This window comes from Chiloscyllium plagiosum, unplaced genomic scaffold (assembly GCF_037043375.1).
Source record: "Chiloscyllium plagiosum isolate Xiang-an unplaced genomic scaffold, Cpla_swu_hap1 HiC_scaffold_40, whole genome shotgun sequence".
Classification (NCBI taxonomy): domain Eukaryota; kingdom Metazoa; phylum Chordata; class Chondrichthyes; order Orectolobiformes; family Hemiscylliidae; genus Chiloscyllium; species Chiloscyllium plagiosum.
The window spans coordinates 10181619-10205928 of NW_028270178.1; the positions used below are offsets into that span (position 1 = coordinate 10181619).

Sequence of the window (24310 nt, forward strand, 5' to 3'; positions counted from 1 at the left end):
GGATTACCCGCCCAGTCCCGGTGATGTAGGGGAGGGTCCCCGATCGGGGAGGTTGGGGATTACCCGCCCAGTCCCGGTGATGTAGGGGAGGGTCCCCGATCGGGGAGGTTGGGGATTACCCGCCCAGTCCCGGTGATGTAGGGGAGGGTCCCCGATCGGGGAGGTTGGGGATTACCCGCCCAGTCCCGGTGATGTAGGGGAGGGTCCCCGATCGGGGAGGTTGGGGATTACCCGCCCAGTCCCGGTGATGTAGGGGAGGGTCCCGATGGGGGAGGTTGGGGATTACCCGCCCAGTCCCGGTGATGTAGGGGAGGGTCCCCGATGGGGGAGGTTGGGGATTACCCGCCCAGTCCCGGTGATGTAGGGGAGGGTCCCCGATCGGGGAGGTTGGGGATAACCCGCCCAGTCCCGGTAATGTAGGGGAGGGTCCCCGATGGGGGAGGTTGGGGATTACCCGCCCAGTCCCGGTGATGTAGGGGAGGGTCCCCGATCGGGGAGGTTGGGGATTACCCGCCTAGTCCCGATGATGTAGGGGAGGGTCCCCGATGGGGGAGGTTGGGGATTACCCGCCCAGTCCCGGTGATGTACAGGGAGGGTCCCCGATCGGGGAGGTTGGGGATTACCCGCCCAGTCCCGGTGATGTAGGGGAGGGTCCCCGATGGGGGAGGTTGGGGATTACCCGCCCAGTCCCGGTGATGTAGGGGAGGGTCCCCGATGGGGGAGGTTGGTGATTACCCGCCCAGTCCCGGTGATGTAGGGGAGGGTCCCCGATGGGGGAGGTTGGGGATTACCCGCCCAGTCCCGGTGATGTAGGGGAGGGTCCCCGATCGGGGAGGTTGGGGATTACCCGCCCAGTCCCGGTGATGTAGGGGAGGGTCCCGATGGGGGAGGTTGGCGATAACCCGCCCAGTCCCGGTGATGTAGGGGAGGGTCCCCGATGTGGGAGGTTGGGGATTACCCGCCCAGTCCCGGTGATGTACAGGGAGGGTCCCCGATCGGGGAGGTTGGGGATTACCCGCCCAGTCCCGGTGATGTAGGGGAGGGTCCCCGATCGGGGAGGTTGGGGATTACCCGCCCAGTCCCGGTGATGTACAGGGAGGGTCCCCGATGGGGGAGGTTGGGGATTACCCGCCCAGTCCCGGTGATGTAGGGGAGGGTCCCCGATGGGGGAGGTTGGGGATTACCCGCCCAGTCCCGGTGATGTAGGGGAGGGTCCCCGATCGGGGAGGTTGGGGATAACCCGCCCAGTCCCGGTAATGTAGGGGAGGGTCCCCGATGGGGGAGGTTGGGGATTACCCGCCCAGTCCCGGTGATGTAGGGGAGGGTCCCCGATCGGGGAGGTTGGGGATTACCCGCCTAGTCCCGATGATGTAGGGGAGGGTCCCCGATGGGGGAGGTTGGGGATTACCCGCCCAGTCCCGGTGATGTACAGGGAGGGTCCCCGATCGGGGAGGTTGGGGATTACCCGCCCAGTCCCGGTGATGTAGGGGAGGGTCCCCGATGGGGGAGGTTGGGGATTACCCGCCCAGTCCCGGTGATGTAGGGGAGGGTCCCCGATCGGGGAGGTTGGGGATTACCTGCTCGGTCCCGGTGATGGAGGGGAGGGTCACCGATCGGGGAGGTTGGGGATTACCCGCCCAGTCCCGGTGATGTAGGGGAGGGTCCCCGATGGGGGAGGTTGGGGATTACCCGCCCAGTCCCGGTGATGTACAGGGAGGGTCCCCGATGGGGGAGGTTGGGGATTACCCGCCCAGTCCCGGTGATGTAGGGGAGGGTCCCCGATCGGGGAGGTTGGGGATTACCCGCCCAGTCCCGGTGATGTAGGGGAGGTTGGGGATTACCCGCCCAGTCCCGGTGATGTAGGGGAGGGTCCCCGATCGGGGAGGTTGGGGATTACCCGCCCAGTCCCGGTGATGTGGGGGAGGGTCCCCGATCGGGGAGGTTGGGGATTACCCGCCCAGTCCCGGTGATGTAGGGGAGGGTCCCCGATGGGGGAGGTTGGGGATTACCCGCCCAGTCCCGGTGATGTAGGGGAGGGTCCCCGATGGGGGAGGTTGTGGATTACCCGCCCAGTCCCGGTGATGTAGGGGAGGGTCCCCGATGGGGGAGCTTGGGGATTACCCCGCCCAGTCCCGGTGATGTAGGGGAGGGTCCCCGATAGGGGAGGTTGGGGATTACCCGCCCAGTCCCGGTGATGTAGGGGAGGGTCCCCGATGGGGGAGGTTGGGGATTACCCGCCCAGTCCCGGTGATGTAGGGGAGGGTCCCCGATGGGGGAGGTTGGGGATTACCCGCCCAGTCCCGGTGATGTAGGGGAGGGTCCCCGATCGGGGAGGTTGGGGATTACCCGCCCAGTCCCGGTGATGTAGGGGAGGATCCCCGATGGGGGAGGTTGGGGATTACCCGCCCAGTCACGGTGATGTAGGGGAGGGTCCCCGATGGGGGAGGTTGGGGATTACCCGCCCAGTCCCGGTGATGTAGGGGAGGTTGGGGATTACCCGCCCAGTCCCGGTGATGTAGGGGAGGTTGTGGATTACCCGCCCAGTCCCGGTGATGTAGGGGAGGGTCCCCGGTGGGGGAGGTTGGGGATTACCCGCCCAGTCCCGGTGATGTACAGGGAGGGTCCCCGATCGGGGAGGTTGGGGATTACCCGCCCAGTCCCGGTGATGTAGGGGAGGGTCCCCGATCGGGGAGGTTGGGGATTACCCGCCCAGTCCCGGTGATGTAGGGGATGGTCCCCGATGGGGGAGGCTGGGGATTACCCGCCCAGTCCCGGTGATGTAGGGGAGGGTCCCCGATCGGGGAGGTTGGGGATTACCCGCCCAGTCCCGGTGATGTAGGGGAGGGTCCCCGATGGGGGAGGTTGGGGATTACCCGCCCAGTCCCGGTGATGTAGGGGAGGGTCCCCGATGGGGGAGGTTGGGGATTACCCGCCCAGTCCCGGTGATGTAGGGGAGGGTCCCCGATGGGGGAGGTTGGGGATTACCCGCCCAGTCCCGGTGATGTAGGGGAGGGTCCCCGATCGGGGAGGTTGGGGATTACCCGCCCAGTCCCGGTGATGTAGGGGAGGGTCACCGATCGGGGAGGTTGGGGATTACCCGCCCAGTCCCGGTGATGTAGGGGAGGGTCCCCGATGGGGGAGGTTGGGGATTACCCGCCCAGTCCCGGTGATGTAAGGGAGGGTCCCCGATGGGGGAGGTTGGGGATTACCCGCCCAGTCCCGGTGATGTAGGGGAGGGTCCCCGATGGGGGAGGTTGGGGATTACCCGCCCAGTCCCGGTGATGTAGGGGAGGGTCCCCGATCGGGGAGGTTGGGGATTACCCGCCCAGTCCCGGTGATGTAGGGGAGGGTCCCCGATGGGGGAGGTTGGGGATTACCCGCCCAGTCCCGGTGATGTAGGGGAGGGTCCCCGATGGGGGAGGTTGGGGATTACCCGCCCAGTCCCGGTGATGTAGGGGAGGGTCCCCGATGGGGGAGGTTGGGGATTTCCCGCCCAGTCCCGGTGATGTAGGGGAGGGTCCCCGATCGGGGAGGTTGGGGATTTCCCGCCCAGTCCCGGTGATGTAGGGGAGGGTCCCCGATGTGGGAGGTTGGGGATTACCCGCCCAGTCCCGGTGATGTAGGGGAGGGTCCCCGATGGGGGAGGTTGGGGATTACCCGCCCAGTCCCGGTGATGTAGGGGAGGGTCCCCGATGGGGGAGGTTGGGGATTACCCGCCCAGTCCCGGTGATGTAGGGGAGGGTCCCCGATCGGGGAGGTTGGGGATTACCCGCCCAGTCCCGGTGATGTAGGGGAGGGTCCCCGATCGGGGAGGTTGGGGATTACCCGCCCAGTCCCGGTGATGTAAGGGAGGGTCCCCGATCGGGGAGGTTGGGGATTACCCGCCCAGTCCCGGTGATGTAGGGGAGGGTCCCCGATGGGGGAGGTTGGGGATTACCCGCCCAGTCCCGATGATGTAGGGGAGGGTCCCCGATGGGGGAGGTTGGGGATTACCCGCCCAGTCCCGGTGATGTAGGGGAGGGTCCCCGATCGGGGAGGTTGGGGATTACCCGCCCAGTCCCGGTGATGGAGGGGAGGGTCCCCGATGGGGGAGGTTGGGGATTACCCGCCCAGTCCCGGTGATGTAGGGGAGGGTCCCCGATGGGGGAGGTTGGGGATTACCCGCCCAGTCCCGGTGATGTAGGGGAGGGTCCCCGATGGGGGAGGTTGGGGATTACCCGCCCAGTCCCGATGATGTACAGGGAGGGTCCCCGATGGGGGAGGTTGGGGATTACCCGCCCAGTCCCGGTGATGTAGGGGAGGGTCCCCGATCGGGGAGGTTGGGGATTACCCGCTCGGTCCCGGTGATGGAGGGGAGGGTCCCCGATCGGGGAGGTTGGGGATTACCCGCCCAGTCCCGGTGATGTAGGGGAGGGTCCCCGATCGGGGAGGTTGGGGATTACCCGCCCAGTCCCGGTGATGTAGGGGAGGGTCCCCGATGGGGGAGGTTGGGGATTACCCGCCCAGTCCCGGTGATGTAGGGGAGGGTCCCCGATCGGGGAGGTTGGGGATTACCCGCCCAGTCCCGGTGATGTAGGGGAGGGTCCCCGATCGGGGAGGTTGGGGATTACCCGCCCAGTCCCGGTGATGTAGGGGAGGGTCCCCGATGGGGGAGGTTGGGGATTACCCGCCCAGTCCCGGTGATGTACAGGGAGGGTCCCCGATCGGGGAGGTTGGGGATTACCCGCCCAGTCCCGGTGATGTAGGGGAGGGTCCCCGATCGGGGAGGTTGGGGATTACCCGCCCAGTCCCGGTGATGTAGGGGAGGGTCCCCGATCGGGGAGGTTGGGGATTACCCGCCCAGTCCCGGTGATGTAGGGGAGGGTCCCCGATCGGGGAGGTTGGGGATTACCCGCCCAGTCCCGGTGATGTAGGGGAGGGTCCCCGATGGGGGAGGTTGGGGATTACCCGCCCAGTCCCCGTGATGTAGGGGAGGGTCCCCGATCGGGGAGGTTGGGGATTACCCGCCCAGTCCCGGTGATGTAGGGGAGGGTCCCCGATGGGGGAGGTTGGGGATTACCCGCCCAGTCCCGGTGATGTAGGGGAGGATCCCCGATGGGGGAGGTTGGGGATTACCCGCCCAGTCCCGGTGATGTAGGGGAGGGTCCCGATGGGGGAGGTTGGGGATTACCCGCCCAGTCCCGGTGAAGTAGGGGAGGGTCCCCGATGGGGGAGGTTGGGGATTACCCGCCCAGTCCCGGTGATGTAGGGGAGTGTCCCCAATGGGGGAGGTTGGGGATTACCCGCCCAGTCCCGGTGATGGAGGGGAGGGTCCCCGATCGGGGAGGTTGGGGATTACCCCGCCCAGTCCCGGTGATGTAGGGGAGGGTCCCCGATGGGGGAGGTTGGGGATTACCCGCCCAGTCCCGGTGATGTAGGGGAGGGTCCCCGATCTGGGAGGTTGGGGATTACCCGCCCAGTCCCGGTGATGTAGGGGAGGGTCCCCGATCGGGGAGGTTGGGGATTACCCGCCCAGTCCTGGTGATGTAGGGGAGGGTCCCCGATGGGGGAGGTTGGGGATTACCCGCCCAGTCCCGGTGATGTAGGGGAGGGTCCCCGATGGGGGAGGTTGGGATTACCCGCCCAGTCCCGGTGATGGAGGGGAGGGTCCCCGATCGGGGAGGTTGGGGATTACCCGCCCAGTCCCGGTGATGTAGGGGAGGGTCCCCGATCGGGGAGGTTGGGGATTACCCGCCCAGTCCCGGTGATGTAGGGGAGGGTCCCCGATCGGGGAGGTTGGGGATTACCTGGCCAGTGACCATGATGTCTATGCGTATTCCGTATGCCTTCAGTAGTGTCCGATAATCTGTCCCATTGGGGTCTCGGTAGAAACGAGCGTGTCTGTGGAAATACAAAGATGATTGGATGATGAGTTTTGTGAAAGTCTGTGGCTCAGGTTGAGGTTCTGGAGGTCGGTTTGCTCGCTGAGCTGGAAGGCTCATTTCCAGACGTTTCGTCCCCGTACTGGGTAATATTTTCAGTGGGCCTCCGGGTGAAGCACTGGTGATAATTCCTGCCCTCTATTTATTGGTTTGGGTATCCTTGGGTTGGCGATGTCATTTCCTGTGGTGAGGTCACTTCCTGTTCCTGTTTCTCAGCGGGTGGTAGATGGGCTGTAACTCGATGTGTTTGTTGATAGAGTTCCGGTTGGGATGCCGTACCTCGAGGAATTCCCGTGTGTGTGTGTCTCAGTTTGGCTTGTCCGAGGATGGGTGTGTTGTCCCAGTCTAAGGGCTGTCCTTCCTCCTCTGTTTGTGCCAGTGAGAGAGGGTCATGTCTTTTTGTCGTTAGTTGATGTGCATGTGTCCTGCTGGCTGCTTTTCCGCCCGTGTGTCCAATGTAGTGTGTGTTACAGTCCTTACACGGTATTTTGTAAATGGCATTAGTTTTGCTGGTTGTCTGTATGGGGCCTTTCAAGTCCATGAGCTGCTGATTTAGTGAGTCGGTGGGTTTGCCAGAGAGTGTACCCAAGACCACAGGCAGGCGTAGGAGTATTCAGATCAAAGCCCGGAACTTTCCCTGCGAAAGCTCTCCAGCACCACCTCCCTCCTGCTTTCTGGCGGCTCTGAAAGCTCCAAGCTGAGCTTTATCCCACTGAGAGGTTGTCCCTGAGGATTTGTTATAAACTCGCGTGACTTTCAGTCCGAACCTCGGGTTTCCTGAGGCAGGGTGAGGCAGGAGGAATACCACACAGGGATAACCCCCACCCCACACAGTGTCTGCCTCTCGACAGGACCCTCCCTCGGTCTCTCATCGTCTTTCCCTCTCACACACTGTTTCCCTCCAACGCCCACTCTCATGGCGTCTCTATCTCTCCTTCTCTCTCTCTCTCTGTCTCTCTCTCTCTCTCTTTGACTCTCTCTCTCTCCCCCCTCACTGCGTCTCACTCTCTCTCTCCCCGTCTCTCTCTCTCTCTCTCTCTCACTCTCACTCTCTCTCGGTCTCTCTCTCTCCTTCACTCTCTCTCTCCCCGTCTCACTCTCTCTCTGTCTCTCTCTCTCACTCTCTCTCGGTCTCTCTCTCTCCTTCACTCTCTCTCTCCTCTGTCTCTCTCTCTCTCTCTCTCTCTCTCTGCCCCTCTCACTGCATCTCACTCCGTCCCTGTCTCTCTCTCTCTCTCACTCTCATTCTCTCTCCATCTCTCTCTCTCCTTCACTCTCTCTCTCTCCCCTGTCTCTCTCTCTCTCCTTCACTCTCTCTCTCCCCGTCTCTCTCTCTCTCTCTCTCACTCTCACTCTCTCTCAGTCTCTCTCTCTCTCCTTCACTCACTCTCACTCTCTCTCGGTCTCTCTCTCTCTCTCCTTCACTCTCTCTCTCCCCATCTCTCTCTCTCTCTCTCCCCCTCTCACTGCATCTCACTCCCCGTCTCTCTCTCTCTCTCTCTCACTCTCTCTCCGTCTCTCTCTCTCTCTCCTTCACTCTCTCTCTCTCTCTCTCTCTCCCCCTCTCACTGCATCTCACTCCCTCTCCCCGTATCTCTCTCTCTCACTCTCTCTCCGTCTCTCTCTCCTTCACTCTCTCTCTCTCTCCCCTGTCTCTCTCTCTCTCCTTCACTCTCTCTCTCCCCGTCTCTCTCTCTCACTCTCACTCTCTCTCCGTCTCTCTCTCTCCTTCACTCTCTCTCTCTCTCTCTCTCACTCTCTCTCCGTCTCTCTCTCTCCTTCATTCTCTCTCTCCCCTGTCTCTCTCTCTCTCCTTCACTCTCTCTCTCCCCGTCTCTCTCTCTCACTCTCACTCTCTCTCCGTCTCTCTCTCCTTCACTCTCTCTCTCCGTCTCTCTCTCTCTCACTCTCACTCTCACTCTCTCTCAATCTCTCTCTCTCCTTCACTCTCTCTCTCCCTCTCACTCTCTCTCTCTCTGTCTCTCTCTCTCTCTCTCTCTGTCTGTCTGTCTGTCTCTCTCTCTCACTCTCTCTCTCCCCGTCTCTCTCTCTCTCTCTCTCACTCTCACTCTCTCTCGGTCTCTCTCTCCCTCTCACTCTCTCTCTCTCTCTCTCTCTCCCCGTCTCTCTCTCTCTCTCTCTCACTCTCACTCTCTCTCGGTCTCTCTCTCTCTCCTTCACTCTCTCTCTCTCTGTCTCTCCCCCCCATCTCTCTCACTCTCTGTCTCACTCTTCCCCTCATATCTCTGTCTCTCTGTGTGTCTCTCTCTCTCTCTCCCTCTCCCTCTCTCACTCTCTCCATTCTGATGAGTCTCTCTGGTGTGTTCACCTCTCTCAGGGATTCGGACGGGACGTTGTGTCAGATTTCACGGCAGCGTGTGGACGTGCGAGATTCGGGGATGGTGTCCTGTGGAACTGGATGATGCGGAGAAGTAAGTGACAGCCAGAGCGCGCATTCAGTGGGAGAGACAACAGCAGCTACCACAGGGACAGCAGGAGGCCGTTCCACACAGTCAGAGGGTCAGTGCTGAGGGAGTGGGCACTGTCGGAGGGTCAGTGCTGAGGGAGTGGGCACTGTCGGAGGGTCAGTGCTGAGGGAGTGGGCACTGTCGGAGGGGCAGTGCTGAGGGAATGTCGCACTGTCGGAGGGGCAGTGCTGAGGGACTGTCGCACTGTCGGAGGGTCAGTGCTGAGGGAGTGGGCACTGTCGGAGGGTCGTTGCGGAGAGAGGGGGCCCTTATGGAGGGTCAGTGCGGAGGGAGTGGTCCCTGTTGGATGGTCTGAGCGGAGGGAGGGGGCCCTGCCTGGTACAGGTACTGAGCTGTGGGTGATGCTGTGAGTGATGCTGTGGGTGATGCTGTGAGTGATGCTGTGGGTGATGCTGTGAGTGATGCTGTGAGTGATGCTGTGGGTGATGCTGTGGGTGATGCTGTGGGTGATGCTGTGGGTGATGCTGTGAGTGATGCTGTGGGTGATGCTGTGGGTGATGCTGTGAGTGATGCTGTGGGTGATGCTGTGGGTGATGCTGTGAGTGATGCTGTGGGTGATGCTGTGGGTGATGCTGTGAGTGATGCTGTGAGTGATGCTGTGAGTGATGCTGTGGGTGATGCTGTGAGTGATGCTGTGAGTGATGCTGTGAGTGATGCTGTGGGTGATGCTGTGGGTGATGCTGTGGGTGATGCTGTGAGTGATGCTGTGGGTGATGATGTGGGTGATGCTGTGGGTGATGCTGTGGGTGATGCTGTGAGTGATGCTGTGGGTGATGCTGTGGGTGATGCTGTGAGTGATGCTGTGAGTGATGCTGTGAGTGATGCTGTGAGTGATGCTGTGGGTGATGCTGTGAATGATGCTGTGGGTGATGCTGTGGGTGATGCTGTGAGTGATGCTGTGAGTGATGCTGTGGGTGATGCTGTGGGTGATGCTGTGGGTGATGCTGTGAGTGATGCTGTGGGTGATGCTGTGGGTGATGCTGTGGGTGATGCTGTGAGTGATGCTGTGGGTGATGTTGTGGGTGATGCTGTGGGTGATGCTGTGGGTGATGCTGTGGGTGATGCTGTGAGTGATGCTGTGGGTGATGCTGTGGGTGATGTTGTGGGTGATGCTGTGGGTGATGCTGTGGGTGATGCTGTGGGTGATGCTGTGAGTGATGCTGTGGGTGATGCTGTGGGTGATGCTGTGGGTGATGCTGTGAGTGATGCTGTGGGTGATGCTGTGGGTGATGCTGTGGGGGATGCTGTGGGTGATGCTGTGAGTGATGCTGTGGATAATGCTGTGAGTGATGCTGTGGGTGATGCTGTGGGTGATGCTGTGGGTGATGCTGTGGGTGATGCTGTGGGTGATGCTGTGAGTGATGCTGTGGGTGATGCTGTGAGTGATGCTGTGGGTGATGCTGTGGGTGATGCTGTGAGTGATGCTGTAGGTGATGCTGTGAGTGATGCTGTGGGTGATGCTGTGGGTGATGCTGTGGGTGATGCTGTGGGTGATGCTGTGGGTGATGCTGTGGGTGATGCTGTGAGTGATGCTGTGGGTGATGTTGTGGGTGATGCTGTGGGTGATGCTGTGGGTGATGCTGTGGGTGATGCTGTGGGTGATGCTGTGAGTGATGCTGTGAGTGATGCTGTGAGTGATGCTGTGGGTGATGCTGTGGGGGATGCTGTGAGTGATGCTGTGGGTGATGCTGTGGGTGATGCTGTGGGTGATGCTGTGAGTGATGCTGTGGGTGATGCTGTGGGTGATGCTGTGAGTGATGCTGTGGGTGATGCTGTGGGTGATGATGTGGGTGATGCTGTGGGTGATGCTGTGGGTGATGCTGTGGGTGATGCTGGGAGTGATGCTGTGGGTGATGATGTGGGTGATGCTGTGGGTGATGCTGTGGGTGATGCTGTGGGTGATGCTGTGAGTGATGCTGTGGGTGATGCTGTGGGTGATGCTGTGAGTGATGCTGTGGGTGATGCTGTGAGTGATGCTGTGAGTGATGCTGTGGGTGATGCTGTGAGTGATGCTGTGGGTGATGCTGTGGGTGATGCTGTGAGTGATGCTGTGGGTGATGCTGTGGGTGATGCTGTGAGTGATGCTGTGGGTGATGCTGTGAGTGATGCTGTGAGTGATGCTGTGGGTGATGCTGTGGGTGATGCTGTGGGTAATGCTGTGAGTGATGCTGTGAGTGATGCTGTGGGTGATGATGTGGGTGATGCTGTGGGTGATGCTGTGGGTGATGCTGTGAGTGATGCTGTGGGTGATGCTGTGGGTGATGCTGTGGGTGATGCTGTGGGTGATGCTGTGAGTGATGCTGTGGGTGATGATGTGAGTGATGCTGTGGGTGATGCTGTGAGTGATGCTGTGAGTGATGCTGTGGGTGATGATGTGGGTGATGCTGTGGGTGATGCTGTGGGTGATGCTGTGAGTGATGCTGTGAGTGATGCTGTGGGTGATGCTGTGGGTGATGCTGTGAGTGATGCTGTGGGTGATGCTGTGAGTGATGCTGTGAGTGATGCTGTGAGTGATGCTGTGGGTGATGCTGTGGGTGATGCTGTGAGTGATGCTGTGAGTGATGCTGTGGGTGATGCTGTGAGTGATGCTGTGGGTGATGCTGTGGGTGATGCTGTGAGTGATGCTGTGAGTGATGCTGTGGGGGATGCTGTGAGTGATGCTGTGAGTGATGATGTGAGTGATGATGTGAGTGATGATGTGAGTGATGCTGCGGGTGATGCTGTGAGTGATTCTGTGAGTGATGCTGTGGGTGATGCTGTGGGTGATGCTGTGGGTGATGCTGTGGGTGATGCTGTGAGTGATGCTGTGGGTGATGCTGTGGGTGATGCTGTGAGTGGTGCTGTGGGTGATGCTGTGGGTGATGCTGTGGGTGATGATGTGAGTGATGCTGTGAGTGATGCTGTGGGTGATGCTGTGGGTGATGCTGTGAGTGATGCTGTGGCTGATGCTGTGGGTGATGCTGTGGGTGATGCTGTGAGTGATGCTGTGGGTGATTCTGTGAGTGATGCTGTGGCTGATGCTGTGGGTGATGCTGTGGGTGATGCTGTGAGTGATGCTGTGGGTGATGCTGTGGGTGATGCTGTGAGTGATGCTGTGAGTGATGCTGTGAGTGATGCTGTGAGTGATGCTGTGGGTGATGCTGTGAATGATGCTGTGGGTGATGCTGTGGGTGATGCTGTGAGTGATGCTGTGAGTGATGCTGTGGGTGATGCTGTGGGTGATGCTGTGGGTGATGCTGTGGGTGATGCTGTGGGTGATGTTGTGGGTGATGCTGTGGGTGATGCTGTGGGTGATGCTGTGGGTGATGCTGTGGGTGATGCTGTGAGTGATGCTGTGGGTGATGCTGTGAGTGATGCTGTGGGTGATGCTGTGGGTGATGCTGTGGGTGATGCTGTGAGTGATGCTGTGGGTGATGTTGTGGGTGATGCTGTGGGTGATGCTGTGGGTGATGCTGTGGGTGATGCTGTGAGTGATGCTGTGGGTGATGCTGTGGGTGATGTTGTGGGTGATGCTGTGGGTGATGCTGTGGGTGATGCTGTGGGTGATGCTGTGAGTGATGCTGTGGGTGATGCTGTGGGTGATGCTGTGGGTGATGCTGTGAGTGATGCTGTGGGTGATGCTGTGGGTGATGCTGTGGGGGATGCTGTGGGTGATGCTGTGAGTGATGCTGTGGATAATGCTGTGAGTGATGCTGTGGGTGATGCTGTGGGTGATGCTGTGGGTGATGCTGTGGGTGATGCTGTGGGTGATGCTGTGAGTGATGCTGTGGGTGATGCTGTGAGTGATGCTGTGGGTGATGCTGTGGGTGATGCTGTGAGTGATGCTGTAGGTGATGCTGTGAGTGATGCTGTGGGTGATGCTGTGGGTGATGCTGTGGGTGATGCTGTGGGTGATGCTGTGGGTGATGCTGTGGGTGATGCTGTGAGTGATGCTGTGGGTGATGTTGTGGGTGATGCTGTGGGTGATGCTGTGGGTGATGCTGTGGGTGATGCTGTGGGTGATGCTGTGAGTGATGCTGTGAGTGATGCTGTGAGTGATGCTGTGGGTGATGCTGTGGGGGATGCTGTGAGTGATGCTGTGGGTGATGCTGTGGGTGATGCTGTGGGTGATGCTGTGAGTGATGCTGTGGGTGATGCTGTGGGTGATGCTGTGGGTGATGCTGTGGGTGATGCTGTGAGTGATGCTGTGGGTGATGCTGTGGGTGATGATGTGGGTGATGCTGTGGGTGATGCTGTGGGTGATGCTGTGGGTGATGCTGGGAGTGATGCTGTGGGTGATGATGTGGGTGATGCTGTGGGTGATGCTGTGGGTGATGCTGTGGGTGATGCTGTGAGTGATGCTGTGGGTGATGCTGTGGGTGATGCTGTGAGTGATGCTGTGGGTGATGCTGTGAGTGATGCTGTGAGTGATGCTGTGGGTGATGCTGTGAGTGATGCTGTGGGTGATGCTGTGGGTGATGCTGTGAGTGATGCTGTGGGTGATGCTGTGGGTGATGCTGTGAGTGATGCTGTGGGTGATGCTGTGAGTGATGCTGTGAGTGATGCTGTGGGTGATGCTGTGGGTGATGCTGTGGGTAATGCTGTGAGTGATGCTGTGAGTGATGCTGTGGGTGATGATGTGGGTGATGCTGTGGGTGATGCTGTGGGTGATGCTGTGAGTGATGCTGTGGGTGATGCTGTGGGTGATGCTGTGGGTGATGCTGTGGGTGATGCTGTGAGTGATGCTGTGGGTGATGATGTGAGTGATGCTGTGGGTGATGCTGTGAGTGATGCTGTGAGTGATGCTGTGGGTGATGATGTGGGTGATGCTGTGGGTGATGCTGTGGGTGATGCTGTGAGTGATGCTGTGAGTGATGCTGTGGGTGATGCTGTGGGTGATGCTGTGAGTGATGCTGTGGGTGATGCTGTGAGTGATGCTGTGAGTGATGCTGTGAGTGATGCTGTGGGTGATGCTGTGGGTGATGCTGTGAGTGATGCTGTGAGTGATGCTGTGGGTGATGCTGTGAGTGATGCTGTGGGTGATGCTGTGGGTGATGCTGTGAGTGATGCTGTGAGTGATGCTGTGGGGGATGCTGTGAGTGATGCTGTGAGTGATGATGTGAGTGATGATGTGAGTGATGATGTGAGTGATGCTGCGGGTGATGCTGTGAGTGATTCTGTGAGTGATGCTGTGGGTGATGCTGTGGGTGATGCTGTGGGTGATGCTGTGGGTGATGCTGTGAGTGATGCTGTGGGTGATGCTGTGGGTGATGCTGTGAGTGATTCTGTGAGTGATGCTGTGAGTGATGCTGTGGGTGATGCTGTGGGTAATGCTGTGAGTGATGCTGTGGGTGATGCTGTGGGTGATGCTGTGGGTGATGATGTGAGTGATGCTGTGAGTGATGCTGTGGGTGATGCTGTGGGTGATGCTGTGAGTGATGCTGTGGCTGATGCTGTGGGTGATGCTGTGGGTGATGCTGTGAGTGATGCTGTGGGTGATTCTGTGAGTGATGCTGTGGCTGATGCTGTGGGTGATGCTGTGGGTGATGCTGTGGGTGATGCTGTGAGTGATGCTGTGGGTGATGCTGTGGGTGATGCTGTGGGTGATGCTGTGGGTGATGCTGTGGGTGATGTTGTGGGTGATGCTGTGGGTGATGCTGTGAGTGATGCTGTGGGTGATGCTGTGGGTGATGTTGTGGGTGATGCTGTGGGTGATGCTGTGGGTGATGCTGTGAGTGATGCTGTGGGTGATGCTGTGGGTGATGCTGTGGGTGATGCTGTGGGTGATGCTGTGGGTGATGCTGTGGGTGATGCTGTGAGTGATGCTGTGGGTGATGTTGTGGGTGATGCTGTGGGTGATGTTGTGGGTGATGCTGTGGGTGATGCTGTGGGTGATGCTGTGGGTGATGCTGTGGGTGATGCTGTGGGTGATGCTGTGAGTGATGCTGTGGGTGATGCTGTGGGTGATGCTGTGGGTGATGCTGTGGGTGATGCTGTGGGTGATGCTGTGAGTGATGCTGTGGGTGATGCTGTGAGTGATGTTGTGGGTGATGCTGTGGGTGATGTTGTGGGTGATGCTGTGGGTGATGCTGTGGGTGATGCTGTGGGTGATGCTGTGGGTGATGCTGTGGGTGATGTTGTGGGTGATGCTGTGGGTGATGCTGTGAGTGATGCTGTGGGTGATGCTGTGGGTGATGCTGTGAGTGATGCTGTGAGTGATGCTGTGAGTGATGCTGTGGGTGATGCTGTGAATGATGCTGTGGGTGATGCTGTGAGTGATGTTGTGGGTGATGCTGTGGGTGATGCTGTGGGTGATGCTGTGGGTGATGCTGTGAATGATGCTGTGAGTGATGCTGTGAGTGATGCTGTGGGTGATGCTGTGAATGATGCTGTGGGTGATGCTGTGAGTGATGTTGTGGGTGATGCTGTGGGTGATGCTGTGAGTGATGTTGTGAGTGATGCTGTGAGTGATGCTGTGAGTGATGCTGTGGGTGATGCTGTGGGTGATGCTGTGGGTGATGCTGTGAGTGATGTTGTGGGTGATGCTGTGGGTGATGCTGTGAGTGATGCTGTGAGTGATGCTGTGGGTGATGCTGTGAGTGATGCTGTGGGTGATGCTGTGAGTGATGCTGTGGGTGATGCTGTGAGTGATGTTGTGGGTGATGCTGTGGGTGATGCTGTGAGTGATGCTGTGAGTGATGCTGTGAGTGATGCTGTGAGTGATGCTGTGGGTGATGCTGTGGGTGATGCTGTGGGTGATGCTGTGGGTGATGCTGTGAGTGATGCTGTGGGTGATGCTGTGGGTGATGCTGTGGGTGATGCTGTGGGTGATGCTGTGGGTGATGCTGTGAGTGATGCTGTGGGTGATGCTGTGGGTGATGCTGTGAGTGATGCTGTGAGTGATGCTGTGAGTGATGCTGTGGGTGATGCTGTGAGTGATGCTGTGAGTGATGCTGTGAGTGATGCTGTGGGTGATGCTGTGGGTGATGCTGTGGGTGATGCTGTGGGTGATGATGTGGGTGATGCTGTGGGTGATGCTGTGGGTGATGCTGTGAGTGATGCTGTGGGTGATGCTGTGGGTGATGCTGTGAGTGATGCTGTGAGTGATGCTGTGAGTGATGCTGTGAGTGATGCTGTGGGTGATGCTGTGAATGATGCTGTGGGTGATGCTGTGGGTGATGCTGTGAGTGATGCTGTGAGTGATGCTGTGGGTGATGCTGTGGGTGATGCTGTGGGTGATGCTGTGAGTGATGCTGTGGGTGATGCTGTGGGTGATGCTGTGGGTGATGCTGTGAGTGATGCTGTGGGTGATGTTGTGGGTGATGCTGTGGGTGATGCTGTGGGTGATGCTGTGGGTGATGCTGTGAGTGATGCTGTGGGTGATGCTGTGGGTGATGTTGTGGGTGATGCTGTGGGTGATGCTGTGGGTGATGCTGTGGGTGATGCTGTGAGTGATGCTGTGGGTGATGCTGTGGGTGATGCTGTGGGTGATGCTGTGAGTGATGCTGTGGGTGATGCTGTGGGTGATGCTGTGGGGGATGCTGTGGGTGATGCTGTGAGTGATGCTGTGGATAATGCTGTGAGTGATGCTGTGGGTGATGCTGTGGGTGATGCTGTGGGTGATGCTGTGGGTGATGCTGTGAGTGATGCTGTGGGTGATGCTGTGAGTGATGCTGTGGGTGATGCTGTGGGTGATGCTGTGAGTGATGCTGTAGGTGATGCTGTGAGTGATGCTGTGGGTGATGCTGTGGGTGATGCTGTGGGTGATGCTGTGGGTGATGCTGTGGGTGATGCTGTGGGTGATGCTGTGAGTGATGCTGTGGGTGATGTTGTGGGTGATGCTGTGGGTGATGCTGTGGGTGATGCTGTGGGTGATGCTGTGGGTGATGCTGTGAGTGATGCTGTGAGTGATGCTGTGAGTGATGCTGTGGGTGATGCTGTGGGGGATGCTGTGAGTGATGCTGTGGGTGATGCTGTGGGTGATGCTGTGGGTGATGCTGTGAGTGATGCTGTGGGTGATGCTGTGGGTGATGCTGTGGGTGATGCTGTGGGTGATGCTGTGAGTGATGCTGTGGGTGATGCTGTGGGTGATGATGTGGGTGATGCTGTGGGTGATGCTGTGGGTGATGCTGTGGGTGATGCTGTGAGTGATGCTGTGGGTGATGATGTGGGTGATGCTGTGGGTGATGCTGTGGGTGATGCTGTGGGTGATGCTGTGAGTGATGCTGTGGGTGATGCTGTGGGTGATGCTGTGAGTGATGCTGTGAGTGATGCTGTGGGTGATGCTGTGAGTGATGCTGTGAGTGATGCTGTGGGTGATGCTGTGAGTGATGCTGTGGGTGATGCTGTGGGTGATGCTGTGAGTGATGCTGTGGGTGATGCTGTGGGTGATGCTGTGAGTGATGCTGTGGGTGATGCTGTGAGTGATGCTGTGAGTGATGCTGTGGGTGATGCTGTGGGTGATGCTGTGGGTAATGCTGTGAGTGATGCTGTGAGTGATGCTGTGGGTGATGATGTGGGTGATGCTGTGGGTGATGCTGTGGGTGATGCTGTGAGTGATGCTGTGGGTGATGCTGTGGGTGATGCTGTGGGTGATGCTGTGGGTGATGCTGTGAGTGATGCTGTGGGTGATGATGTGAGTGATGCTGTGGGTGATGCTGTGAGTGATGCTGTGAGTGATGCTGTGGGTGATGATGTGGGTGATGCTGTGGGTGATGCTGTGGGTGATGCTGTGAGTGATGCTGTGAGTGATGCTGTGGGTGATGCTGTGGGTGATGCTGTGAGTGATGCTGTGGGTGATGCTGTGAGTGATGCTGTGAGTGATGCTGTGAGTGATGCTGTGGGTGATGCTGTGGGTGATGCTGTGAGTGATGCTGTGAGTGATGCTGTGGGTGATGCTGTGAGTGATGCTGTGGGTGATGCTGTGGGTGATGCTGTGAGTGATGCTGTGAGTGATGCTGTGGGGGATGCTGTGAGTGATGCTGTGAGTGATGATGTGAGTGATGATGTGAGTGATGATGTGAGTGATGCTGCGGGTGATGCTGTGAGTGATTCTGTGAGTGATGCTGTGGGTGATGCTGTGGGTGATGCTGTGGGTGATGCTGTGGGTGATGCTGTGAGTGATGCTGTGGGTGATGCTGTGGGTGATGCTGTGAGTGGTGCTGTGGGTGATGCTGTGGGTGATGCTGTGGGTGATGATGTGAGTGATGCTGTGAGTGATGCTGTGGGTGATGCTGTGGGTGATGCTGTGAGTGATGCTGTGGCTGATGCTGTGGGTGATGCTGTGGGTGATGCTGTGAGTGATGCTGTGGGTGATTCTGTGAGTGATGCTGTGGCTGATGCTGTGGGTGATGCTGTGGGTGATGCTGTGGGTGATGCTGTGAGTGATGCTGTGGGTGATGCTGTGGGTGATGCTGTGGGTGATGCTGTGGGTGATGTTGTGGGTGATGCTGTGGGTGATGCTGTGAGTGATGCTGTGGGTGATGCTGTGAGTGATGTTGTGGGTGATGCTGTGGGTGATGTTGTGGGTGATGCTGTGGGTGATGCTGTGGGTGATGCTGTGGGTGATGCTGTGGGTGATGCTGTGGGTGATGTTGTGGGTGATGCTGTGGGTGATGCTGTGAGTGATGCTGTGGGTGATGCTGTGGGTGATGCTGTGAGTGATGCTGTGAGTGATGCTGTGAGTGATGCTGTGGGTGATGCTGTGAATGATGCTGTGGGTGATGCTGTGAGTGATGCTGTGAGTGATGCTGTGGGTGATGCTGTGGGTGATGCTGTGGGTGATGCTGTGGGTGATGCTGTGAATGATGCTGTGAGTGATGCTGTGAGTGATGCTGTGGGTGATGCTGTGAATGATGCTGTGGGTGATGCTGTGAGTGATGTTGTGGGTGATGCTGTGGGTGATGCTGTGAGTGATGTTGTGAGTGATGCTGTGAGTGATGCTGTGAGTGATGCTGTGGGTGATGCTGTGAATGATGCTGTGGGTGATGCTGTGAGTGATGTTGTGGGTGATGCTGTGGGTGATGCTGTGAGTGATGCTGTGAGTGATGCTGTGGGTGATGCTGTGAGTGATGCTGTGGGTGATGCTGTGAATGATGCTGTGGGTGATGCTGTGAGTGATGTTGTGGGTGATGCTGTGGGTGATGCTGTGAGTGATGCTGTGAGTGATGCTGTGAGTGATGCTGTGAGTGATGCTGTGGGTGATGCTGTGAATGATGCTGTGGGTGATGCTGTGAGTGATGTTGTGGGTGATGCTGTGGGTGATGCTGTGAGTGATGCTGTGAGTGATGCTGTGGGTGATGCTGTGAGTGATGCTGTGGGTGATGCTGTGGGTGATGCTGTGGGTGATGTTGTGAGTGATGTTGTGGGTGATGCTGTGAGTGATGCTGTGAGTGATGCTGTGAGTGATGCTGTGAGTGATGCTGTGAGTGATGCTGTGAGTGATGTTGTGAGTGATGTTGTGGGTGATGCTGTGAGTGATGCTGTGAGTGATGCTGTGGGTGATGCTGTGGGTGATGCTGTGAGTGATGCTGTGAGTGATGCTGTGGGTGATGTTGTGGGTGATGCTGTGGGTGATGCTGTGGGTGATGCTGTGGGTGATGCTGTGGGTGATGCTGTGAGTGATGCTGTGGGTGATGCTGTGGGTGATGCTGTGAGTGATGCTGTGGGTGATGCTGTGAGTGATGCTGTGGGTGATGCTGTGGGTGATGCTGTGAGTGATGCTGTGAGTGATGCTGTGAGTGATGCTGTGAGTGATGCTGTGAGTGATGTTGTGAGTGATGCTGTGGGTGATGCTGTGAGTGATGCTGTGGGTGATGCTGTGAGTGATGCTGTGAGTGATGCTGTGAGTGATGCTGTGAGTGATGCTGTGGGTGATGCTGTGAGTGATGCTGTGAGTGATGCTGTGAGTGATGCTGTGAGTGATGCTGTGAGTGATGCTGTGAGTGATGCTGTGAGTGATGCTGTGAGTGATGTTGTGAGTGATGCTGTGGGTGATGCTGTGGGTGATGCTGTGGGTGATGTTGTGAGTGATGCTGTGGGTGATGCTGTGGGTGATGCTGTGGGTGATGCTGTGGGTGATGCTGTGAGTGATGCTGTGAGTGATGCTGTGAGTGATGCTGTGAGTGATGTTGTGAGTGATGCTGTGGGTGATGCTGTGAGTGATGCTGTGGGTGATGCTGTGAGTGATGCTGTGAATGATGCTGTGGGTGATGTTGTGAGTGATGTTGTGGGTGATGCTGTGAGTGATGCTGTGGGTGATGCTGTGGGTGATGTTGTGAGTGATGTTGTGGGTGATGCTGTGGGTGATGCTGTGGGTGATGTTGTGAGTGATGTTGTGGGTGATGCTGTGAGTGATGCTGTGGGTGATGCTGTGAGTGATGCTGTGAGTGATGTTGTGAGTGATGCTGTGGGTGATGCTGTGAGTGATGCTGTGAGTGATGCTGTGAGTGATGCTGTGGGTGATGCTGTGAGTGATGCTGTGGGTGATGCTGTGGGTGATGCTGTGAGTGATGCTGTGAGTGATGCTGTGAGTGATGCTGTGAGTGATGTTGTGAGTGATGCTGTGGGTGATGCTGTGAGTGATGCTGTGAGTGATGCTGTGAGTGATGCTGTGGGTGATGCTGTGAGTGATGCTGTGGGTGATGCTGTGAGTGATGCTGTGAGTGATGCTGTGAGTGATGTTGTGAGTGATGCTGTGGGTGATGCTGTGAGTGATGCTGTGAGTGATGCTGTGAGTGATGCTGTGGGTGATGCTGTGAGTGATGCTGTGGGTGATGCTGTGGGTGATGCTGTGAGTGATGCTGTGGGTGATGCTGTGGGTGATGCTGTGAGTGATGCTGTGGGTGATGCTGTGAATGATGCTGTGAGTGATGCTGTGAGTGATGCTGTGGGTGATGCTGTGGGTGATGCTGTGGGTGATGCTGTGAGTGATGCTGTGAGTGATGCTGTGGGTGATGCTGTGGGTGATGCTGTGGGTGATGCTGTGGGTGATGCTGTGGGTGATGCTGTGGGTGATGCTGTGAGTGATGCTGTGATAATATTTGCAGGGCCCAGATGACTGGAGCTGAAAACTTCACCATATTCATCAAGAACAGCATTCGCTTCCCCTTGTTCAACTTCTCCAAGTGAGTACCACCCCGTCTGTACCCGCTAGTGTGTACCACCCCGTCTGTACCCACTAGTGTGTACCACCCAGTCTGTACCCGCTAGTGTATACCACCCAGTCTGTACCCGCTAGTGTATACCAGCCAGTCTGTACCCACTAGTGTATACCACCCGGTCTGTACCCACTAGTGTGTACCACCCAGTCTGTACCCGCTAGTGTGTACCACCCCGTCTGTACCCACTAGTGTGTACCACCCAGTCTGTACCCGCTAGTGAGTACCACCCGGTCTGTACCCGCTAGTGTGTACCACCCCGTCTGTACCCACTAGTGTGTACCACCCAGTCTGTACCCGCTAGTGTGTACCACCCGGTCTGTACCCGCTAGTGTGTACCACCCGGTCTGTACCCACTAGTGTGTACCACCCAGTCTGTACCCGCTAGTGAGTACCACCCCGTCTGTACCCGCTAGTGTGTACCACCCTGTCTGTACCCGCTAGTGTGTACCACCCGGTCTGTACCCGCTAGTGTGTACCACCCGGTCTGTACCCACTAGTGTGTACCACCCCGTCTGTACCCGCTAGTGTATACCACCCAGTCTGTACCCGCTAGTGTGTACCACCCCGTCTGTACCCGCTAGTGTGTACCACCCTGTCTGTACCCGCTAGTGTGTACCACCCGGTCTGTACCCGCTAGTGTGTACCACCCGGTCTGTACCCACTAGTGTGTACCACCCCGTCTGTACCCGCTAGTGTGTACCACCCGGTCTGTACCCGCTAGTGTATACCACCCCGTCTGTACCCGCTAGTGTGTACCACCCGGTCTGTACCCGCTAGTGTATACCACCCCGTCTGTACCCGCTAGTGTGTACCACCCGGTCTGTACCCGCTAGTATATACCACCCGGTCTGTACCCGCTAGTATATACCACCCGGTCTGTACCCGCTAGTGTGTACCACCCAGTCTGTACCCGCTAGTGTGTACCACCCGGTCTGTACCCGCTAGTGTGTACCACCCGGTCTGTACCCGCTAGTATATACCACCCGGTCTGTACCCGCTAGTGTGTACCACCCAGTCTGTACCCGCTAGTATATACCACCCGGTCTGTACCCGCTAGTGTGTACCACCCGGTCTGTACCCGCTAGTATATACCACCCGGTCTGTACCCGCTAGTATATACCACCCGGTCTGTACACACTAGTGTGTACCACCCCGTCTGTACCCGCTAGTGTGTACCACCCAGTCTGTATCCGCTAGTGTATACCACCCAGTCTGTACCCGCTAGTGTGTACCACCCCGTCTGTACCCGCTAGTGTGTACCACCCCGTCTGTACCCGCTAGTGTGTACCACCCAGTCTGTATCCGCTAGTGTATACCACCCAGTCTGTACCCGCTAGTGTGTACCACCCCGTCTGTACCCGCTAGTGTGTACCACCCCGTCTGTACCCGCTAGTATATACCACCCGGTCTGTACCCGCCACTATATACCATCCGGTCTGTACCCGCCATTATATACCACCCCGTCTGTACCCACCATTATATACCACCCCGTCTGTACTCGCTAGTATATACCACCCCGTCTGTACCCACCATTATATACCACCCCGTCTGTACTCGCTAGTATATACCACCCAGTCTGTACCCACCATTGTATACCACCCAGTCTGTACCCGCTAGTATATACCACCCCATCTGTACCCGAAACTATATACCACCCAGTCTGTACCCACCATTGTATACCACCCTGTCTGTACCCACCACTATATACCACCCTGTCTGTACCCACCATTATATACCACCCGGTCTGTACCCATTATATACCAACCGGGTACGGCACGGTGGCACAGTGGTTAGCACTGCTGCCTCACAGCGCCTGAGACCCGGGTTCAATTCCCGCCTCAGGCGACTGACTGTGTGGAGTTTGCACGTTCTCCCTGTGTCTGCGTGGGTTTCCTCCGGGTGCTCCGGTTTCCTCCCACAGTCACAAAGATGTGCAGGGCCAGGTGAATTGGCCATGCTAAATTGCCCTTAGTGTTAGGTAAGGGGTAAATGTAGGGGTATGGGTGGGTTTCGCTTCGGCGGGTCGGTGTGGACTTGTTGGGCCGAAGGGCCTGTTTCCATACTGTAATGTAATCTAATCTAAAAAAAATCTAATCAACCCGTCTGTACCCGAAACTGTATAACACCCCGTCTGTACCCGCTAGTATATACCACCCGGTCTGTACCCACCATTAAATACCACCCCGTCTGTACCCACCATTATATACCACCCAGTCTGTACCCACCATTTTATACCACCCAGTCTGTACCCGCTAGAGTATACCACCTCGTTTGTACCCAAAACTATATACCACCCAGTCTGTACCCGCTAGTATATACCACCCGGTCTGTACCCGCCACTATATACCACCCGGTCTGTACCCGCCATTATATACCACCCCGTCTGTACCCGCCATTATATACCACCCAGTCTGTACTCGCTAGTATATACCACCCCTTCTGTACCCGCCACTATGTACCACCGGTCTGTACCCGCCATTATATACCACCCAGTCTGTACTCGCTAGTATATACCACCCCATCTGTACGCGAAACTATATACCACCCAGTCTGTACCCACCATTGTATACCACCCTGTCTGTACCCACCACTATATACCACCCAGTCTGTACCCACTAGTATATACCACCCCATCTGTACCCGAAACTATATACCACCCAGTCTGTACCCACCATTGTATACCACCCTGTCTGTACCCACCACTATATACCACCCTGTCTATACCCACCATTATATACCACCCGGTCTGTACCCATTATATACCAACCCGTCTGTACCCGAAACTGTATAACACCCCATCTGTACCCGCTAGTATATACCACCCGGTCTGTACCCGAAACTATATACCACCCAGTCTGTACCCGCCATTATATACCACCCTGTCTGTACCCGCTAGTATATATCACCCGGTCTGTACCCGAAACTATATACCACCCAGTCTGTACCCACCACTATATACCACCACGTCTGTACCTGCTACTATATACCACCCAATCTGTACCCGCTAGTATATACCACCCAGTCTGTACCCACTATTATATACAATCCAGTTTGTACCCACTAGTATATACCACCCAGTCTGTACCCACCATTATATACCACCCCGTCTGTACCCGCTGGTATATACCACCCTGCCTGTACCCGCTAGTATATACCACCTGGTCTGTACTCGAAACTATATACCACCCAGTCTGTACCCACCATTATATATACCACCCCGTCTGTATCCACCATTATATATACCACCCCGTCTGTATCCACCATTATATACCACCCCGTCTGTACCCGAAACTATATAACACCCCATCTGTACCTGCTAGTATATACCACCCCGTCTGTACCCGCTGGTATATACCACCCTGTCTGTACCCGCTAGTATATACCACCCGGTCTGTACCCGAAACTATATACCACCCAGTCTGTACATACCATTATATACCACCCCGTCTGTACCCACCACTATATACCACCCAGTCTGTACATACCATTATATACCACCCCATCTGTACCCGCTAGTATATACCACCCAGTCTGTAACCACCATCATATACCACCCAGTCTGTACCCACCATTATATACCACCCCGTCTGAACCCGCCATTATATACCACCCAGTCTGTACCCACCATTATATACCACCCAGTCTGTACCCACCATCATATACCACCCAGTCTGTACCCACCATTGTATACTACCCAGTCTGTACCCACCATTATATACCACCCCGTCTGTACCCACCACTATATACCACCCCGTCTGTA

The 24310-nt window shown here is 57.0% G+C and overlaps 1 protein-coding gene across 1 annotated transcript in view; it reads left to right on the forward strand.

Moving 5' to 3' along the window:
* Nucleotides 1-24310, forward strand: part of p2rx3b (purinergic receptor P2X, ligand-gated ion channel, 3b) — a 173495-nt gene that overhangs the window by 78559 nt on the left and 70626 nt on the right. The window contains exons 5-6 of the mRNA XM_087981622.1: nucleotides 8260-8353; nucleotides 20437-20514. Of these exons, the coding sequence (XP_087837748.1) occupies nucleotides 8260-8353; nucleotides 20437-20514 (172 nt within the window). The remainder of the gene's footprint in view (nucleotides 1-8259; nucleotides 8354-20436; nucleotides 20515-24310) is intronic.